General features: G+C 40.9%; 1 protein-coding gene across 1 annotated transcript; it reads left to right on the top strand.

Annotated features, from left to right (window-relative positions):
- Window positions 1–5,361: 5,361 nt before the first annotated feature.
- c6h15orf39 (chromosome 6 C15orf39 homolog) lies at window positions 5,362–18,313 on the top strand. Its single transcript, XM_034685473.1, has 3 exons — window positions 5,362–5,612; window positions 7,634–10,826; window positions 16,583–18,313. Exons 2-3 carry the CDS (start codon window positions 7,676–7,678, stop codon window positions 17,605–17,607), a joined length of 4,176 nt encoding a protein of 1,391 aa, XP_034541364.1. The 5' UTR covers window positions 5,362–5,612; window positions 7,634–7,675; the 3' UTR covers window positions 17,608–18,313.
- The last annotated feature ends 597 nt before the right edge of the window (window positions 18,314–18,910 follow it).

Genomic DNA, 18,910 nt, shown 5'->3' with positions numbered 1-18,910 from the left:
TGCTTCTGCATTATGTTCTGTATTTATGTCTTTTGAATCGATGCTGTAAGGAAATGCTACCTGGCTGAAAATCAACTTGATTACAATACATTCAAAGAATGTTCTTGTTTTACAGGAATTTACTGGGAATTGTTCTTGGCTGAGCATCTTGGGTTGCCTAAGAAAAAGTACAGGAACTGAGATTTGAAATGTAACTGATACAACACAACTGCATTTTATTATTGCTCATTTCTTACTTTTAGAGTACAACTGGCAGTCTGTCCTCTCACCACAAATGGCTGAAATGACACCTGCACAATCTTTAGTCAAAAGATTCAGATATTCTTAACCTTACATTTCATAAAATAATATCCAAAGCTTCCTCAAGGAGATTTTATTTTACGTTCAAAACTGAGCAGCAACCATAGACTGTATAAAATAAGGATGTAGTATCCGTGACGTCACCCATCTGTTTCTGAAGAGCTGTTTTGAGGCCAATCGGCGGTGGCAGCCATATTGCTGCTGTCGAGCCAGTGTGGCGTAAAGAGACAGAGTTTGAGCCTCCTAGCCAACAGCTGCAGCGTTCCCACAGGCAGCTGTGCCTCTCATTGGAAGCTCTCAATATCTTCGAAATTGCAGCGTTATTCGAGAAATGAGCTATCCAGACGACACTCGTCTTTTGTACCAGGCTGTAAACATGTTTATTTCTGCTGTAAAGATCGGCTTTTCCCATTCATGTGTATGTGACTTCCGGTACTTCCGGAGCCAAGCTCAAGCGGATCCTCAATGAACTGCAGTTTTTAGCACTTCCGCATTGGACTCATATTTTTAGACTGGAGATTGCTGCTGGGCAGCAACCTCTGGTCTTCGGAGATAAAACCAAGTTGGAATTGCTAAAAACTCCAGTTCCTCTAGTGTCCACTTGAGGCTGGCTCCAAAAGCTCCAGAAGCCACATACATACCCATTCTAAAAAGCTCATCTTTACAGAAAAAAATAAAAAAATGTTTACAGCCTTATAAAGATGATTTGGTCTGAGTAGCTTATTTCTCTGTTTTTGGGGTGACATTTTTTATAGAGCTGACTTAACTGACAGGCAGGCACACTGTAGCTGTTAGCAAGGAGGCTAGAGGCCTGCCTCAACTCTGCCCCTTTGCCACATGTTAGGTCCCCTGAAAGTTAGGTTGAGGCAGCATTTCCAATATGGCAACCACCACCACTGGGGTTCAAATCTCAGTTTCAGAAACCAATGAGTGATGTCACTGAAACTACATCATGTTTTAGACAGTCTATGTTAGAAAGGTGGTTACACAAAGCTTATTAATTTGTGTGTTCACTTTGTGTGCCAACTTTAACACATTGAAATTTTGTCTGTGTCCACATTTATCAACCTAAAGCAGCAGTATTGTTCAATGTTAACCAAAACTAAGTTTTAAAAAGTCTGTTGCATAGTCCTGACATTGAAAGTGTTATTTTGAAAAGATCAGAAGCTGGTTTTAGCTAGCTAGATTGTATCATATTCATAGACTGTATAAATAATGGACGTCACTCATCTGTTTCTGAAACCCTGTTTTGAAGCTAATGAGATGGGAAAATACAGACATTATAGTGTTAGTGTATAGAGTGTTATTCCTGTGTTGATTACAAGGTTAGAAAGACACACACACACCAGACCTTCTGTGATTTGCATATTCTTATCTGTTCGCATGGCTGAGGAGCCAACCAGGGGGTGAGAAGTCACGAAGCTGACCAGGAAGCAAGAGGTCGTAAAAAGCTCTCTGCTTTGTCTCACAGATCGTTGAATTGGTTTAACAATTTGGTCATCTTATACTCTGAAGAGAAGAAATACCATGCTGGATCTTCACTCTTTGGTGAGCTTTGCAAAGCTCACCGAAGGCCGGAATAAAGCTCACAAAGACGTACAAAGTTAATGTTGTTTCAGAATGCCAGGAATGTTATGATAAGTTTGTGTGACCCCTAGGTCAATAGAGCTGGGGGCCAGTGCTAAAGAAGATCTGATGTTAAGACAAGTTTGTGATGTGTGTGTGTAGTATGTCACCAGCACTCATACTTATACTGTATAAGGCTGTTTTGAACAGCCATCAGGGAAACAACAGATCTGTACATCTACACATCACGGACGGTCAAGATACGACACTTTAAAGGTAACAAGCATTACAAAATTAATCCCCCCGTACAGTGTGTGCCGATAGACAAATTAGCTATTCAGATCTAAATAGTTTTTTGAAACAGGCTGTAAAAATGTTTATTCTTGCTGCAAAGAACGTCTTTTTTTGAATGGGCGTGTATTTCGTTTACACAGTTTCTGCAGCCAGCCTCAAGCTGATGCTCGATGAACTGCAGTTTGTAACTCTTCCGCATTGGCTTCATATTTTAAGACCGGAGGTTGCCGTTGGATTATTCTCCATTCAAAAGTAAAAAAGTCTTACGGGGTGCTGGTGGCCTAGCAGTCTAAGCGCCCCACATACAGAGGCTATAGTCCTCGTCGCAGAGGTTGCCTGTTCGACTCCTGACCACTACCATGTACTGCATGTCTGACCCCCTCCCCACATTTCCTGTCTCTCTTCAGCTGTCCTATCATAAAGACCAAAAGCCCAAAATATATAACTTTAAAATAAATGAATAAATAAAATAGTCCATCTGATTTCCTGCTGTTGTATGATATATTTGACATTTTTCAGGTCCAACATAGAAAACATGCATGGATGATGAAATGAAAATAGAGATTCTATGTGAAACACAGTCCTCTATGCTTTGGCTAATAGTCTTCTTCTCCTTCTATAACTTGAACTGTGGCATGCAACCTAGAATTCATTCAGAGGAAGTCTATCTTTCACACTCTGTTCATGTCTATTAGTGGTAATGACTGGTGCCTCTGACAGTACCACAAACAACCCTGTCTCTCCTACTAACCTAGGCTATTGTTGTAGCTAATATGATGTGGTAGTAAGAGTAGTGGTAATAAAAATGAACTGCTATTTCAGAGTGATTTAACAATGTTATAAAGTGGTGTTGTGTAAAAACTGAATTGTGGGACGTGATACTGGATAAGTGAGAAGGCTAAACACTGTTTCACCCTTTCCTTACGTTCTGAGGTAATGGCTAACCTTATTTTAATTTTAGTCGACTGAAGTCAACCATTAACTACATTAAGATGAGGTCAATGCATTGTGGTCTGAGCTGGATACTTCCTCCCCAGGAACTGAGCCATTTGAATATATGTCATGTTGTGCTTGTATTCATATTAAATAATCATTTATGCAATTGTATGTCACACCTGTACTCTGAGGTATTACAGAGATTTGACTTTTCAAGGAATGCATCCATAACAGTGTGGATACTGCATCATGCTGCCATGCTAGACCTCGTCTTATGGCAAACCCAACCATCCCGTCTGTCAACGGAACCGAAGCAATGTTTGCTGTTGTCAGAAGTTATCTATTTATTTATTATTTTATTGTATAGGGTTAGATAGCTGAAAAACCTCTATTTTAGACTCATGGGAGGAGTTTTGAGGTGGTCATATAACAAGCTAAAATGATTACTGATTCATCTATATAACCCAAAACCATCAGCAGTCAGATTGGTTGTTTCCATAAAGCGATTTTAAATGCTTGTAACCATTGCAGTGGGTACTAAGTGTCAGATAAAGTGGGCTACAACCAAGCGGCAACCTCTATGAAGCCCATGCAGAAGTGTTTTTAACTGCAATTCATCGAGAATCCGCTTGAGGCTGGCTGCAGAAACACTGGAAAACACATAGGCATGAATGGGAAAAGGACGATCTTTGCAGCATTAATAAACATGTTTACAGCCTGGTTCAAAAAACGGCTTGGCTCTACATAGCTAATCTCTCTATCAGCACACACTGTACAGGGGTGAATTTGTTTCTAACGCGACGGTTCAGAAGATATTAAGATTATGAGTTTTTGCCCAAATAAGGACATGACTGACTTGACTCCCGGACAGGAACACATGTCTGTTGGCTAGGAGGCTCAAACCCCGCCTCTATAGGTCACAGTCTGCCTGGTTGAGTTCTGCATTTCCAATATGGCTGCCGCCGTCGATTGGCTTCAAAACAGCGCTCAGGAACAGATAGGTGACGTCATGGATACTACGTCCGTATTTTATACAGTCTAAGGCTGCAACACACCTGCCAAAGCAGCCTCTGTTGAACTATTTTTAAAAGAAAGATTTACAATGAGTGATATGTTGGTTAAAATAAAATAATATACATTTTTTCATTAAAAAAATATTATTACACATACAAGAAAAGATCTGCAAAGAGACTAAACAAAGGCCTTTGCTGTTTTGTCCACATGGGGCACCAAAATCAGCACAAACAGAAAGTTTACCACAGAAGCTTTTAAAGCAACTAAATGAGCCTATGCATGATGCTTTTTTGTCTCGTTTATTTTGTTGGAAAATTACATTTTGAAATCTTAATCCCTTATTGACCATCCTGTCATGTTAATTTCTCAGGAACAGCAATAATGTTCCTGGGTCAATTTGACCAGGGGCAAATTCAATTATCCAAAAGTGTCAGAACCCCAAAAAATCCCAGTACACATTTTTTTTTAACTCCATTACTAACCATTTAAATCAAGATTTGGTCCGTTGGTGTTTTTTAATTCTCACAGTTAGAACTGTTTTAATGTACATTGGAAAGCCCTAAATATAAATACAATAGTTCTGCATGACATAGATTTTTGTTTATTTTATTTTACTTTTTTTTTTTTATGAAATGATGTTAAGCTTACATGATGTTGATAAATTAACACCTCTTCTGTCACATGCTGCCCGGATTTTTATGCTGCATTTTGAAGGCATATATTACCTAAAATAGACTTTAAAAAGGGTCAATTTGACCCGCAACATAACAGGAGGGTTAAGAAACTCCAGAACTGCTATTTAAATGAAACAGCAATTTAAAAAAGCAACTATAGCCTTTAAAAAAATATATAAATAGGCTAGTCCTAAAGTAAAATGTCACACATACTTGTCAAAGAAAAAAAAACCTTTATCTTCAACGGAGAGAAATAATTAAACAGTCGATTAGTCTGTCTCAATTATAACTTACAGAGAGTATCTTAGAGGAAAGGGACTAAAAGTCCTGTTTTTCGGGACAAAAGAGAAAGACATGAGAAGCCAGGAAAGAGAACCTGCCAGAAAAACAGGCTGAGTCTGTGTTCTATGTCTATGAACCAATCGAAAACGACACTATGTTCACTTAAGGTGGCATCAGCAGCCTGCAGGCCTGGCATCAGGACAAAGCCAATAAAAGTGAGGATGAGAGCAGCGGGAAAACATCACATGTGCGTTGAAAACAAATCGTGGATTGACAGAGCGTGAGACTCCGCCTATTGATCAAAGACCGTCCTCCTCCCTTTTGTCTTTTCTTCAGTTTGTTAACTTCACCCAAAGCCGCGTTGACTGCGCACGAGACGCTCCTACGTCTTGGGAAGGCACTCTTTTTTCATTTCGTGGGAATTTTGGTAACACATAGTTCTGACAGTGTCCTAGCAGGAGAAGAAGAGACTTTACGCAGTGTTTTCTTAAAGTTTTGCTGCATGGATTCTTCGTTGAAATCATTAAAGGTCATCACATCAGTGAGGTAAGAACATTTAACGCCTAATCGTTCAGTGATAGGTCAGTCTAGATTGCGACACATAGTTAAAGTGTAGCAAACACACATTAATGGTGCCATCTAAGACAGCATGACAGCATGACATATTATGAACCTCCACCCCATTGTAACTTGTGCAACGCATCATTGTGTGAAAGTGTGTGTTTTAAGCCCACAGTGTGGTTTTGATCTCACCGTGGTTCACGGCGCGTTCACTGCCTGTATGGAAATGACTCGCAATATGATCGAGCTCTCGCGCGTGTAATATTTCCATATTATTTGCGCCTTATTTATTTGGGAATATTCATAAAGGCAACACAAAGAGATAAACTGTTTTCATTCAACCCCCAGTGAGGAAAAGTTTCATAACTCTTGGACCTGTCGAATATATATAGTTCTCTAATTTCCCTTTTTATGTCGAAACGTGAATCCTTATCGCTTCTATTGACACCAAGGTGCCATAAAGAGCTTTTTTTCCTGATGTCACTGAGGACTTTATGGAACTTGATTCATAACCTTTACATTAGTTTAGAGTGACGTGCCTAATCAGACTTTTCTCGCGTGCTTTAGAGTGTTTGGCTGACGGTTTGGACGGTTAAAAACATCACACTTAACCCACAAAGAGGAAGGAGAGTGTGGATTCACACACACACATACACACATACACACATACACACACACACACACACACACACACACACACACACACACACACACACACACACACACACACACACACACACACACACACACACAACCCACTGCAGCTATCAGCACTGCACAGTTTCCTCCACTCACAAAAACCACACATCTCATCTCTATTTGCAGATATAGGCATCGTTTTGTACATAAAGGTGTAAACAGGATGCACTGATCACATCTGGTAAGCACGCATGGACTTGGGTGTCTGAGAGCCTGGATCAGGTGTTAAAGTGGTTTCTGTGGTGCTTATTTCACACCATCTTTATCACAGACTTAAGATGTGTATCAAAGGTGATCTCTTAGTCTTTTTAAATTCAGCTTGCCCGAAGCTCTCCATTTGAACACCAGTGAAAAAGGCATCAGGGGGGTGTTTTGCATTATGGTCTGGTAGGTATAGGGAAATGGACTGGTTTCTCCTACAGTAAGCTGAGTGTCACACTGATGTTAGCCACAAGCTGTGTCATTATGGTGCCTTCAAGTATCTATTGGAGAAGTGCATGAACAAAAACTAAAAAGGAAGTATGGTATGACTGAGAGTTTGGTGTTAAAATAAATGCAGAATAGAAACCATACAGTCCACTTTCGTATCTGGTGAATGGACAGAGACAAGACAAAATAGGACAAGTTAGATCAGGTTTGATCTGATCTGATTTCAAGGGAGACTGAAGCTCTTCTGTGGAATGGTGATGACACATTCTGGCATATCCTGAACTAAATACTACATGAATTCAATCCCACTTTTTTCAAGATAATCCTTGCATTTGACTTCTCCTTTGGTAGAACATCTGAAGTGAGTCAGGCAATGCGGGCAGGAAATAGCTGGGATGACATGCAACAAATGTTCATAGTTTGGAATTGGTTCTAGTGGCCAGTGTGTCCAGGACTTTTCCTCAGCACATAAGAACCCTGGACTCAGTATTTTTTAAGTGCAGTGGGATATTTTATCAAACCGATGATCAGGAATGTTAGAGTCAGGAAAGTGAGCTTTGACTTGTTTAGGCGTTAAGTTGTGAATCACCCCCTCACATCCGCCACCCACACACACACACAAACACAGACTCACACAACTTTAGGACACTTGTTGAATTTAGCTTCCTCCACTGTGCGTCAGCTGATATGACTGTATATGATATACATGTGATTAGCCACAAAATTAGTAGCGGTTCAAAATAATGCCTTTGAGCTAGGTTGCTATCCAGTAACTCTGTAGTTTATTGAAGCGTATTAAAATGACTGATCCCTTGAAGTAGTTCTGGACATTGAATAATGAACACGAGTGTCTAATTTTCGTTTTGTTCTCTTCACAGGTCTGGAACCATTTCAACACATCATCAAAGCAAGGTTTCGACATGATGAGCAGCCAGTCCGTTCAGAGCCCTATAGGTCCTTTTTTAGGAAGAAAGATGCCTTTGTATGATGGGACAAGACTGGCAAAAGCCAAAATGATGTCTGATTTACAGGGTATCCCGACGCTGCAGTACAGTGGGGCTTATTTTACTTATGACCCGAAAGGAAAGGAAGCAGTAGGGTTCACTCCTCCGTGGAGCAACTCAAAGACCTCTCTGCTCGTTGACAGAAATCCTGTGAGTCACCTCTCTGGCATGGAAGGACAAAACCATATATTTTACAGGCAAGACAGCAAATCTTCAGATGAAGGCCATTCTTCCCCCCTGCATCATGCTGCAGTAAAACAGGGGTTTAAACAATATGCTAAAAGTCCTGGGTTGAGCAGCCCTGTAACTGCCACAGCAAAGGCTGGTAGGAAACAAAAGAGTGGGGGTGAGACTTTATCTCCACCGGCTGAAAACCCTGTTTACCTTGCAATTCCTAAGCCAGTTTATGGACTTAACCCTTGTTGTAATGAGCTGGGTTGTGTGATAGGACATCGGTACAGTATGGAACATGGTCCTCTGAGGATACCAAACCCTGTTTATGAGCATGAGTTGATGCAAACTGATGCTCACCATGCTGAAAGAGGGAAAGCACAAGATGCACTGCTGCAGCAGAGAGGCCTGCAGCTTGAGCCTGGTGCAGAAGCACTGAAGAGGATGACAGTGGGACCATACAGCCCAAGCAGAGTAAGGACCCTTCCTGCTATGATGGATCCAAACTGCCACAGCTACCCCTGCACCCTGCCCCACACTGTGTTTGGTTCTTTAAGTGAGCAGAGCCAGCGCTTACAGACTTCTCCCAGAGTCTTCCCCAGTTTCTACCCCTCCCATCCTACATACGAGCATATGACCTCAGAGGTTTATCAGGAACATTCTCCCATGTCCAAATATGGCCAGCTAACACAGCACCCAATGTTTTACTACCCCCAGGCAAATGTGGAGGTAGAAAACAGGACACCGTGTAAAGACATTGGCAGTAAGCAGAGGGAAGGAGTCCCTGTGATTGTTAAACACAAAATCTCCAACCACAGAGAGCATTACATGGTGCCCCAGTTGTTTCATGGTGAAATTCCTCTGCGTTTGTCGGATGAAACTTTGCATCACCATGCCTTCATGAGGAGTTTGGAGCAGCCACCTTATGCAGCTTCTAGATTTCACCCGAATCCCAGCCACTTAAGAGAGATCTTGAACTCTAACCGTGGAAATGGTTCCCAGCCAAGTCATTACTTAGATCTCACGATGCAACCTGCACCCAGCGTACACAAGGACAAACCCAGTCCAAGCCTATCACAGACCAATTTGCCATTCTTACATGTGGATCAAAACAGCCCCCCTAGGCATATAAGCCAACCCAGCATCTCACCGAACAATCATGTAAACAGATTTTTCCCCCCGCCACTCACAAGCCTGCACTTAAACCGACCTGTCCTCCCTGCCACTAGCTTGAACATGGACAGACTCCAGGACTATTCCTCTTTTGAAGCCCAGGTTAGAAGTCCTATGCAAGCAGAAGGCCTTCCTGTGTCCCCAGGGGCATGGCTGCCACACTCACTCTACCACAAATCAGGTCAAATCCACTCAGCATTACCAGGTGGTGCAAGTGTCCCAATACTGATTTCTTCCCCTGCTGTTGCACCAGGAAAGAATGACAGCCCCATGCCTAGATCAGGCTCCGCCTCCTCTAAAGGGTGTTTAAAAAGAAGCATCTCCCACTCCTCTTCCCCTGAGAAAATAAAAGTAGAGGATAGAGAATTATATGAGGTGGAACATTTCAAGAAAAGACAGAAGATGAAAATGGAGAGTGTAATACAAAAAGATAAAACTGACTCTCCTCCTATGCCGGTTATTGACAATGTCTTCAGTCTGGCACCTTACCAAGCATACCTGCAGGCCCCTGGACTGTTATTTCCCGGCAGAGTGTCTCAGAGGACTGCCCAGTCGTCTGAGCTCAGGGAGGTCAAAAGCAAGCCAGACATCAAAGAGAAAAAGCCGTGTCGGGATGAACAGCAGCCTGTTGTCTGTCTAGTTTCCAAAGAAATCGATTCAGATACTCCAGCAGACAGACATCACCCAGAAACCTCTGAACTAAAAAATGTTAAAGTGGAAAAAGTAGATCCATCAAACACAGACCACTCTGGCAAGACTTGCATTATCCCAAAAGACTTCAGTGCTGTAAAGATCAAGAAAGAGTATGAAGATAATGTCTCATCCAACAGAGTGCCTATGTTGGTAATAAAGAAAGTCGATCCTGATGAATTTGAATCTAAACCCTTAAGGGAAGTGCAAAATGAGACTTCTAATGAGCCTAAACTTTGTAAAGAGACGGCAAAGGTGGATGCTTCTCCTCTGAGTGATACATCAGTCCGGCAACCTACACCAAGTACTCCACCTCAAACCCCTGAGAACAGACTGAAATTTAAAAATATCCCTCCCCAGTGTCTGAAACTTTCCAAATACAACATCATCTTCAATGGTACAAACCACTCTCGCCCTGTTCTGCCTCCAGAACAAACATCTGTGATACTAAAAACTGAGTTTGTACCAGCACTTGAGCCCCTAACACCAGTCCGCCAGCACTTCTTTGAGTTGCACCAGTCTCTCTGCAAGCTCTTATCCAAATCTGTGCTGGCCTCTTCAGAGCAGGACCTCAAAACCTGGCTGTCTCATCTGGAACTGACTGAACCAGCATCTCCCACAACCAAAGTGAAGAAGGTGTCCTGTCTGTTGGGGATTGAAGCCAGAGAAGTCTGGCTCAATGAGGAATTGAAGTTGGCTCTCCAAAAGCTACAAGAAAGGTTACGAGAGTACACGGCTCAGGAACGCTGTCCTTTCCCACACGTCATGCGGACCGGTGCGGTGTTCCTCCCCATGCTGGTGGTGAAGGAACTGCTGTTCCCGACAGTCCAGGGCAGCCTCATCGACCAGGTCCTGCAGGAGCATAAAGTGAAGCTGAGACCCACCACACTGTCTGAGGAAAAAATCCTCATCCAGCTCCACAAACGGGCCTGTTCCTCGAGACTCAGGAGGCTGATGTCTCTGAAACACCTGCCTGACATCTACGCAGATGTGGTCAACCTGATGTACTACACCTGTGTCTGCAAACACCTGGGTGAGTGCATGCTTGTACCACCATGTATGTAGAGCATTGAATGAAAGAAGTGAAGGATATTTTTTTAGTCCATTAAAGATATTTCCATCTGTTTGCCTCATGACCGTTGCTCTGAGATGTTACTACAGAGTTTTACCCTTTGGTGATGTCAAGCCAAACAAATAAGGGTAACAGTTTTCATAATTAACCCTTATGGAGAGACGATGGACACAACTTCTTACTGCATCATCAGTGAAGTAAATCCATGTCTGAGAAAGAGAAAATAAACACATTACAGACTTTTGTTTCACATATTTGGGCTGTGCCTCTACATGTCATAACTTTTTGAACATTTTAACCCTCCTGTTATGTTGCGGGTCAAATTGCCCCTTTTTAAAGTCTATTTTAGGTAATATATGCCTTCCAAACCAGCTAAATGCAGCATAAAATCTGGGAAAGATGTGACAGAAAAAAAAAAAAAAAAAAAAAAAAGTAAAATAAAATAAACAAAAATCTATGTCATGTAAAACTATTGTATTTATATTTAGGGCTTTCCAATGTACATTTAAAAAAAGTTTAACATTAACTTCAATGAAAAACGAGTGAGTTATCCTCATTGAACCATTATCTGTGAGAATTACAGAACACCAATGGACTAAATCTTGATTTAAATGGTTAGTAATGGAGTTAAAAAAAGTATTTAGAAAATGTGTATTGGGATTTTTTGGGGTTCTGACACTTTTGGATGATTGAATATGCCCTGGGTCACTATTGCCGTTCCAGAGAAACAGACATAACAGGAGGGTTAATCAAAATTAACTGATATCAGGTTATTTTGTACTGAATACAATCTTTTTTTTCCCCCTCCCAAAAAAAAATAAAGGAAAGTTAGCTTAGTCTGTCATTTCCATGGCTCTGCTGTAACAGCTACAACAAATATTCCACAGTGTTGGTTCGTAAAAAAGATCCAGAAAGACCATGTGGAAGAAAATGAGTGGCGTTAAAATGTTAGGCAACTGAAGTATTCCATTCAAATACAAAGTGGTAAATAAAGGTATCAAAATGTGTTCTGGTTTTGTGAATATTCATATCCATCAAATCGAACCAATCTAGCTGGATCCCATTTTAGAACCCACAGTACCAGGTCTTCAGCAGTAGGGAAGTAGTCTGTTTTTGTCAGCTCATTGAAGTTTTATTTATTTATTTGGTTGTCAAGCCAAACGAAATGTTGCTTTTAACCTTGGTCATGCAAAAGGAAGTGTAGTCACCTTTTATTTCGAAAGACTTGCTGATATTATTCATTTGTGCAGTTATGTAGAAATTCCTCAGAACTACTTCTGCTTATTTACCCAATATTTCTGTTTCATAATACTTTGGAATAATTTTCTTAACATCCATTTGAATCTTGCATCATGAATGCTGAAGCATCAGCCCCCCACAGATCTTCCGGATTTTATTTTACAGGTTCATTTTTTGACTGTCACATGTTCTGTGTTGTGTGAAACCTCAAACATCCTTCGTTGTCCTTCTGTCTCTATTATTTGCCCCTTTTTTGAAATGAACAGAATAAAAGGGATGGCAAATAAACATACATTTTCAATATAAAATCCATTTATTTTTTACAGAATCAACTTCATCTGATGGCCTAAAGAAAGTCCAGGTATATGTACTTTTTATCTTGACCCCCAATCTCCCTCCTCTGCTCTTCTGATTAGACAGTGGAACACTTCTGCTAATTTCAGCAACTAATCACAATAATTTGCATGATTGCATTGTAATTGTCATGGGATGGTTGAGGTGAAAGATCTGCCAAGCTGAGCTCTTTGCAGAAACATCAAAGTCGCCTTCATGTGAGTCGATTGCAGTAATGAATCTTAAAAGACAGTGAAGCAGGCTGTTGGATCACATTTCCAGAGGGAGGAAGTGACAGCCCTACACTTTAAATGTGTGAGAAACCATTATCTTGAGAGAAGTTCTTTTTCTCAGAAAATGATCATCACTTTTCGACCTGACCACTTCCCTCCAAAGCATCGTTTCTGTTTAGTCACAGAGGGAAGTGGACCTTGAGAAGTAACACTGTGAGAAAATGGTGGCATATCAAGAAGTAGACTTGAAATATTCTGTATTACTGTTGTCAACAAATTCCATGAAAAGAAAAGAGCTGATAATGTTTTTCTTTGTTTCTAAATATTTTCTCCTGAACATACGGTTTCCCTTTCTAAAAGCTCATGATTTCTGGAAACAGACGGACACATTTAAACTAATTTTGCTAAAAAAAAGCGGTTTAAGTGGCATATTTGGTAGGGCAATGAAAAAATATCTATGTAGCAAAGTGTTGCGGTATTAGTTTTCATGATAAGATATTGATTTTCCTGCCCCTCACAATATTAAAAAGGTCTAATTATTTAAATGGATTACAAAATGTATTATCTTCCCATCATACGCCTGTAATCACAAAGACCTCCGTGCCTGTAGGTGTCACTGTTTGGCCTGTAGGGTGGCTCCTATAGCCGCTGCAAGCAAGAGAGAGAGCAATTGTGGTCAAGAGATAGAAGGGGAAGTTAAGGCAAAGGGTTCCCAAGCTTTTCAGCCTGATGAGGCTGTTTCCGAAACGGCCTGCTACATACTACTTACTAATGTAGAAGGCAGTAGGTATTGCCTACTACATACTGCGTTTGAATTTAGTATGTAGTATGACTGTTCTGTCCGATCTGTCATGCAGCATGCTGAGCCAGACTTCGCTGGATTTCCGGTTTCGGAAAGCGGAAGTAAACAACGGCGAAGCCGATAAATAAAAATTTAGCATCCATTTATGATTTAAAAAGTTAGGAAGTGGTTTATATGTAATTTGATAACTTTCACAGCACCCAAAAACGGATTTCCTCCCGTCAAAAAATGAGGAAAACGAAAAAGCAGAACGAGCGCTGTGCATTATGGGAAACAGTACGCAAGGCAGACTGGTCCGATGCATACTGAGCATAGACTGTAAAAAATATGGACGTAGTATCCGTGACGTCACCCACCTGTTTCTGAACGCTGTTTTGAGACCAATCGGCAGCAGCAGCCATATTGCTTCTGTCGAGCCAGTGTGACGTAAAGAGGCGGGCTTTGAGCCTCCTAGCCAACAGCTACAGTGTTCTTGCAGGCAGATGTGCCTCTCATTGGAAGACTAGTAATCTCAATATCTTCCAAATTGCCGAATTAGAAAAAAATTCACCCCCTCACAGTGAAAGGACATTGAGAAATTAGCTATTCAGACTACACTCATCTTTTGTACCAGGCTGTAAACATGTTTATTAATGCTGCAAGGATCGTCTTTTTCCCATTCATGTGTATGTGACTTCCGGTACTTCCGGAGCCAGCCTCAAGCAGATCCTCGATGAACTGCAGCTTTTAACACTTCCGCATTGACTCATGTTTTTAGACCGGAGGTTGCCGCTTGATACTGAAATATTTTCCCGAATCAGTAGACATCCGGGGAGTTTTGGCATACTGCAGATTTTGCTCTTGTTCACATACTACTTACTACATACTGAATTTTGGACATATCAGTACGTACTGCTAGTATAGTAGGCGATTTCGGAAACAGCCCAAGATCCCCCAAAATAACCATCCTAAGCCAGAGGCTTGGGACCCACACTGTTACTTGGTGTGGTTAAACGTTATTTACAGCCATGGGCAAGCGATAACAGGCTAATCCAAAAACAGACTTTAGAAACTGAAAGCCAAAATACTATCATTTTATTTCATAGTTATTTAAAAAAGGTCGAAAGCAGAATGTTCAGTCTGTTGCGGTGATAGGATATACAGATTGGGATTTGCATTCATTTGAACAGATATCTTTTTTAATATTCTTATAATAATGGATAAAATTAACAATTTTAGATATTCAGAAAAAAAGGTAATTTTTTTTTCGAAATAACCACTTTTTTGGATAGGATCTCACAAACCCCCCCCAGTGGTCCCGACCCCTCTTTAGGGAACCAATGAGTTAAAGGAGCTAGCTAGCTATCTTGGTATCAACTCAGGTATTTATCTTGTAACTAGTGTTACATGGATGTGTAAACTTCTGGTATAGGGATGACCCTACGTTCTAATAAATCAGAATGGAACTTTTGAATGAGATAGTTATGTATGGGATAATGTACCTCTTTGTACCATTCGTACAGTTCTGCTTGTTGATACCATAGACATATAAAGAGTAGGCGCCGCATTGGCTGCTGGGGCGCAAGAAATACTGCCGCCATCTTGGTCCAGTCATCCTACCAATAATCCTACTTGTAAACGTAAACTGAAGCAGCAGAGAGTTCAAGGTGCCAGAGCACTGTGCGGCAAAATACCTATCATACATTACATGTATCACATATCAGAATATTCTATTACTGTTAGGCCCACTATGAATATTAAAATACGCCGAACCATGTATCCTGTATCATACCTACATGTATGATGTTTGCAGAAAAGAAAAAAAACGCATGAAAATCAGTTTAGTATTCAGTGAGTTATGATTGATTAAATACGCTGACACTGAATTGCACCTGCCAAACAGATTACACTGAGTGGAGCAGGTGACTGGACCAAGATGGCGGCCCCACGGCTCATCAGTGCCAATAGGTAGTAGCGGTAGATGCGGCGTCTACTCTTTATATGTCTATGGTTGATACCATATCAACAAGCAGAACCACAATGTGATAGAACTCTTTTCTGCAGATTGAATTGCCATGACAAGTGATCAGTTTGCTTCTGGTGTTGCTCAAATGAGCGAAAGTTAACAACTGTTGTTAAGGGGTTTGGACCAATCAGAATTTAGAAAGCTGGGTATTTAGATTAAATTATACAGCAAGCCAAATTCTCCGCTCAACCTTTACATTTTCAGTAAAAGTATGTACAGTACTGAGATACATTTTGTATTGTTACCCGTTGATCGTGTTCTGTATCATATCGAGAGGTCCTCATCAACACCACGCCCTAACATTTCATGCCCTAATGACTATTTTGGCCCCATTGTAGTGATGTAGCGTCTTTCTTATGTTAGGTTATTACGTTTTGGGATACAACTGGGGTCTTCAGAGCCATTCAAGGCTTTGTCATCCCAAAGCCTTGAAGAGGGATCACTTGTTCTTTTTTTTTGGTCTTTTCATTGTATATGTTGACACAAACAAAAATCAGAACATCACCAGATGTTTCCTTCAAGTAATTTTCACTTTACGACTTCCAGTTATTTTTTGATTTGGCACATGTATCTACTAACTCAGTTGAGCTTGATTGAATTTCCGTTCACTGCTGACATTATTAACAGTTCACATGGTCAGGCAGCACTGTTATCTGAAGATTTCCCCTCTCTTTCTCTTTAATGCTGTTTCCCTCACTCATAGCAGCTGATTCCCCCCCAGCCTTCATGTTCACTCCCACGGCCTTCTTTTCTGTGTCAGTTTAAAAAAAAAGGAGTGTGTTTTGTAAAGGATCATGCTGTCCAACAACCATGTCTGCTGTTATTAATAGAATAGTGTCTCATTGTTCTGGTGTGCTGAATAAGTGCTATGGGAGCATTGATTTTAAACCTGTGTATGGTGGTGCTGGACTCTGTTATTGCTGGCTTGCTTTTTTAGGAGGGTATCTGTTTATTTGCATTTCTAAGCAACAGCCTCCTGTATCTAATCAACTGAAACACCTCTCTTAACCCTCACCTTCGCATTTTCAGCTGCCTTAAGACCATATATCTTGCTTTTTTTCTTTGTTTTTAACCTCTTCTAATTACTATAATCCCTATGTTGCAGGATTAGATATGGACAACCCTGCTAACACAGAAAAGGATGAAGGTTTTGAAGAAACTATCACCTGCGAGAAAGCTGTAACTTCAGATATCATGGCGTCTCCAGCCTCGCCCGAAGAATCGCACCCTCAGAGACACCCAAATGACCAGGGAACTAGTATGAACAGGAATAGAATGAAAGGCAGGGTGAGGACCATGTCGAAGCGTTTGTTTCTTGACAACAGTTTGTCAGAAGAGGAAGAGGCGGCTGACACAGAAAAGACCGTGAAGAGGATCGCTCTGAATGTGGTTGCAGAAGAGGAATCTTCTATTCCACTGAGCTCAACTTCTGAGAATTCATGGACTTGTCCTTTAACCTTAGATGAACTCTCCCCATCTCAGAGTGACACAGAAGTGTCCTCGAGTCCTGATATTCCGTGCTGGGGACCAGCAAAACCTCCAGTTAGATCCAAAAACTGTTCAGGCGTGATTCTGAGGCTCAGAAGAATGTTTAGCAAAGATTTAAACAGAAAAAACGCCTGCTACCAAACCATATCAGACCCTGAGAACTCTCAAGCTCCTGATTGGAGTAGAGAAATGAGCAGTGAGATGGAGATCCACAGGAGGACTCCCAAGATAACCCACAGGTGGCAGAGAACAGGAAACTTCTGCCACGCCTTGAGACCCCTCAGTAGCTCTTCGAAAAGAAAGCACAGATCGTTTTTAAAGATCAAATACTGTCCCTATCTGTCGGCGTGTCACAGCGCTGAAAACAGGAGGAGATGGGTGCTGCGCTCTGCAGTTCAGACGGCACGCAGAGCCATGCGGATCTACTACCCGGACCTAGTTGGAAAGAGGATTCGGCATCTGTATGAAGAAGATGACAAATCTGAAGTGTGGTACATAGGAGAAGTGTTGCGGATCCATGAAGCCCACACAAATCCTTTAAAGACCATATTTGAGGTGAGGTATGACAGCGAGCCAGAGTGGAAGTACTACCTGGAGCTGCTGATGGACTATAAGAAAGGCTGGCTCAAAATTGAGGAATAATTTTTCAACCTGAACATCTTGGTACTTATTTAGTGTTTGCCAACAGCTCTGAATTCATGAACAGTTTTTCATTGTTTCTCTTCGACTTGCCAGCAACAGGTTGATGAGCCCTGAATATCTGTCTGGCCTCCTCAGGAATGAGGCTGGACTGGTTATGTGTTCATATTGAGGTCACATTCTTCTTCACCTGAGAGCTACGGGGTCGATTTGTTGACACAGCCTTCGCTTACATGCAGCAGCATCCTGTAGATGTTTTAAGCCCCCCGACCAATGGCATTTAAGTGTGTTCAATGATTGGATGGTGGCAACATGAGAGACATCTTTACTGTTTCTGATCTTGTTCACCAAAAGCAAGTTTCTTTTACTTTGAGTACTTAAATTATATTGAGTTTGAATTGATGTCAGACAGTGAGCCACATGTATGTTTACAGCAATAGATTGACATTTGTTGATCCATTATGAGAATAGATTTGGACCCTGATGACGGTTGTTTTGATGTGTGTATGTGATGTAGAGTAGACATGAGTGAAGAACTTGATAAAGCTGCTCAAGAGTTCTTTCTTTGATGCTATTGTTTTAAATCACTGTGAACCTTTTCACCTTGAGCCTTTTTTTATATGGATTTTGTATAAATTTTCTTACATGTATATAGAATTGTTTTAAAAAAGCATTCTTACTGTTTTCAATAAATGTTTGTATAATTTTGCATTTGGTATCATTCAGTTGTATATGTTTTTTTTTACTTTGGGATCTTTTGATTAAGTTATTTTAATAAATCTTTTGATTTAACATGAAGATGAAGTCAATCTTGTGAATACATGATTCTGTTGAATGAATTAGGTCTACTCATCAATGATAAAGAACATGCACGTTTTTCTTCCCTCCATCACATCAGTGACAGGTCTTTGAAGTTAGTATGCCTTTGACCCCATCATGTGGCAGGATGTTGTATATTCTCTTTTAAGCATCCAAGTCGCTGTTCACTTTACAGACTACTTCTAATGATGGTTCAGCTTTTGCGAGTGACTGCCACAGTGTATGTTCAGATCCAAAACACATGAGATGTTTGTTGTGGCTTACTTCTTTTAATATGGCCGCAGCTGCTGCTGCAACAAAAAAACATTGCATCTGTTATCAAACAACCACCCATTCCAGAATGACGTTTGCAACATTTTGCTCTTTAATATTTTCTCCAAAACAGACAACTAGTTTTTCCCACATTTTTACACTAACAGGAAATAAAACAATTCTGATAGCATAAAGAAAAGATATGTAGAAAAGTATTAAAAGTTTTTGGATGTCT

Source organism: Notolabrus celidotus, chromosome 6 (genome assembly GCF_009762535.1).
Source record: "Notolabrus celidotus isolate fNotCel1 chromosome 6, fNotCel1.pri, whole genome shotgun sequence".
Lineage (NCBI taxonomy): Eukaryota > Metazoa > Chordata > Actinopteri > Labriformes > Labridae > Notolabrus > Notolabrus celidotus.
This window is presented reverse-complemented; position numbering and strand designations above follow the sequence as displayed.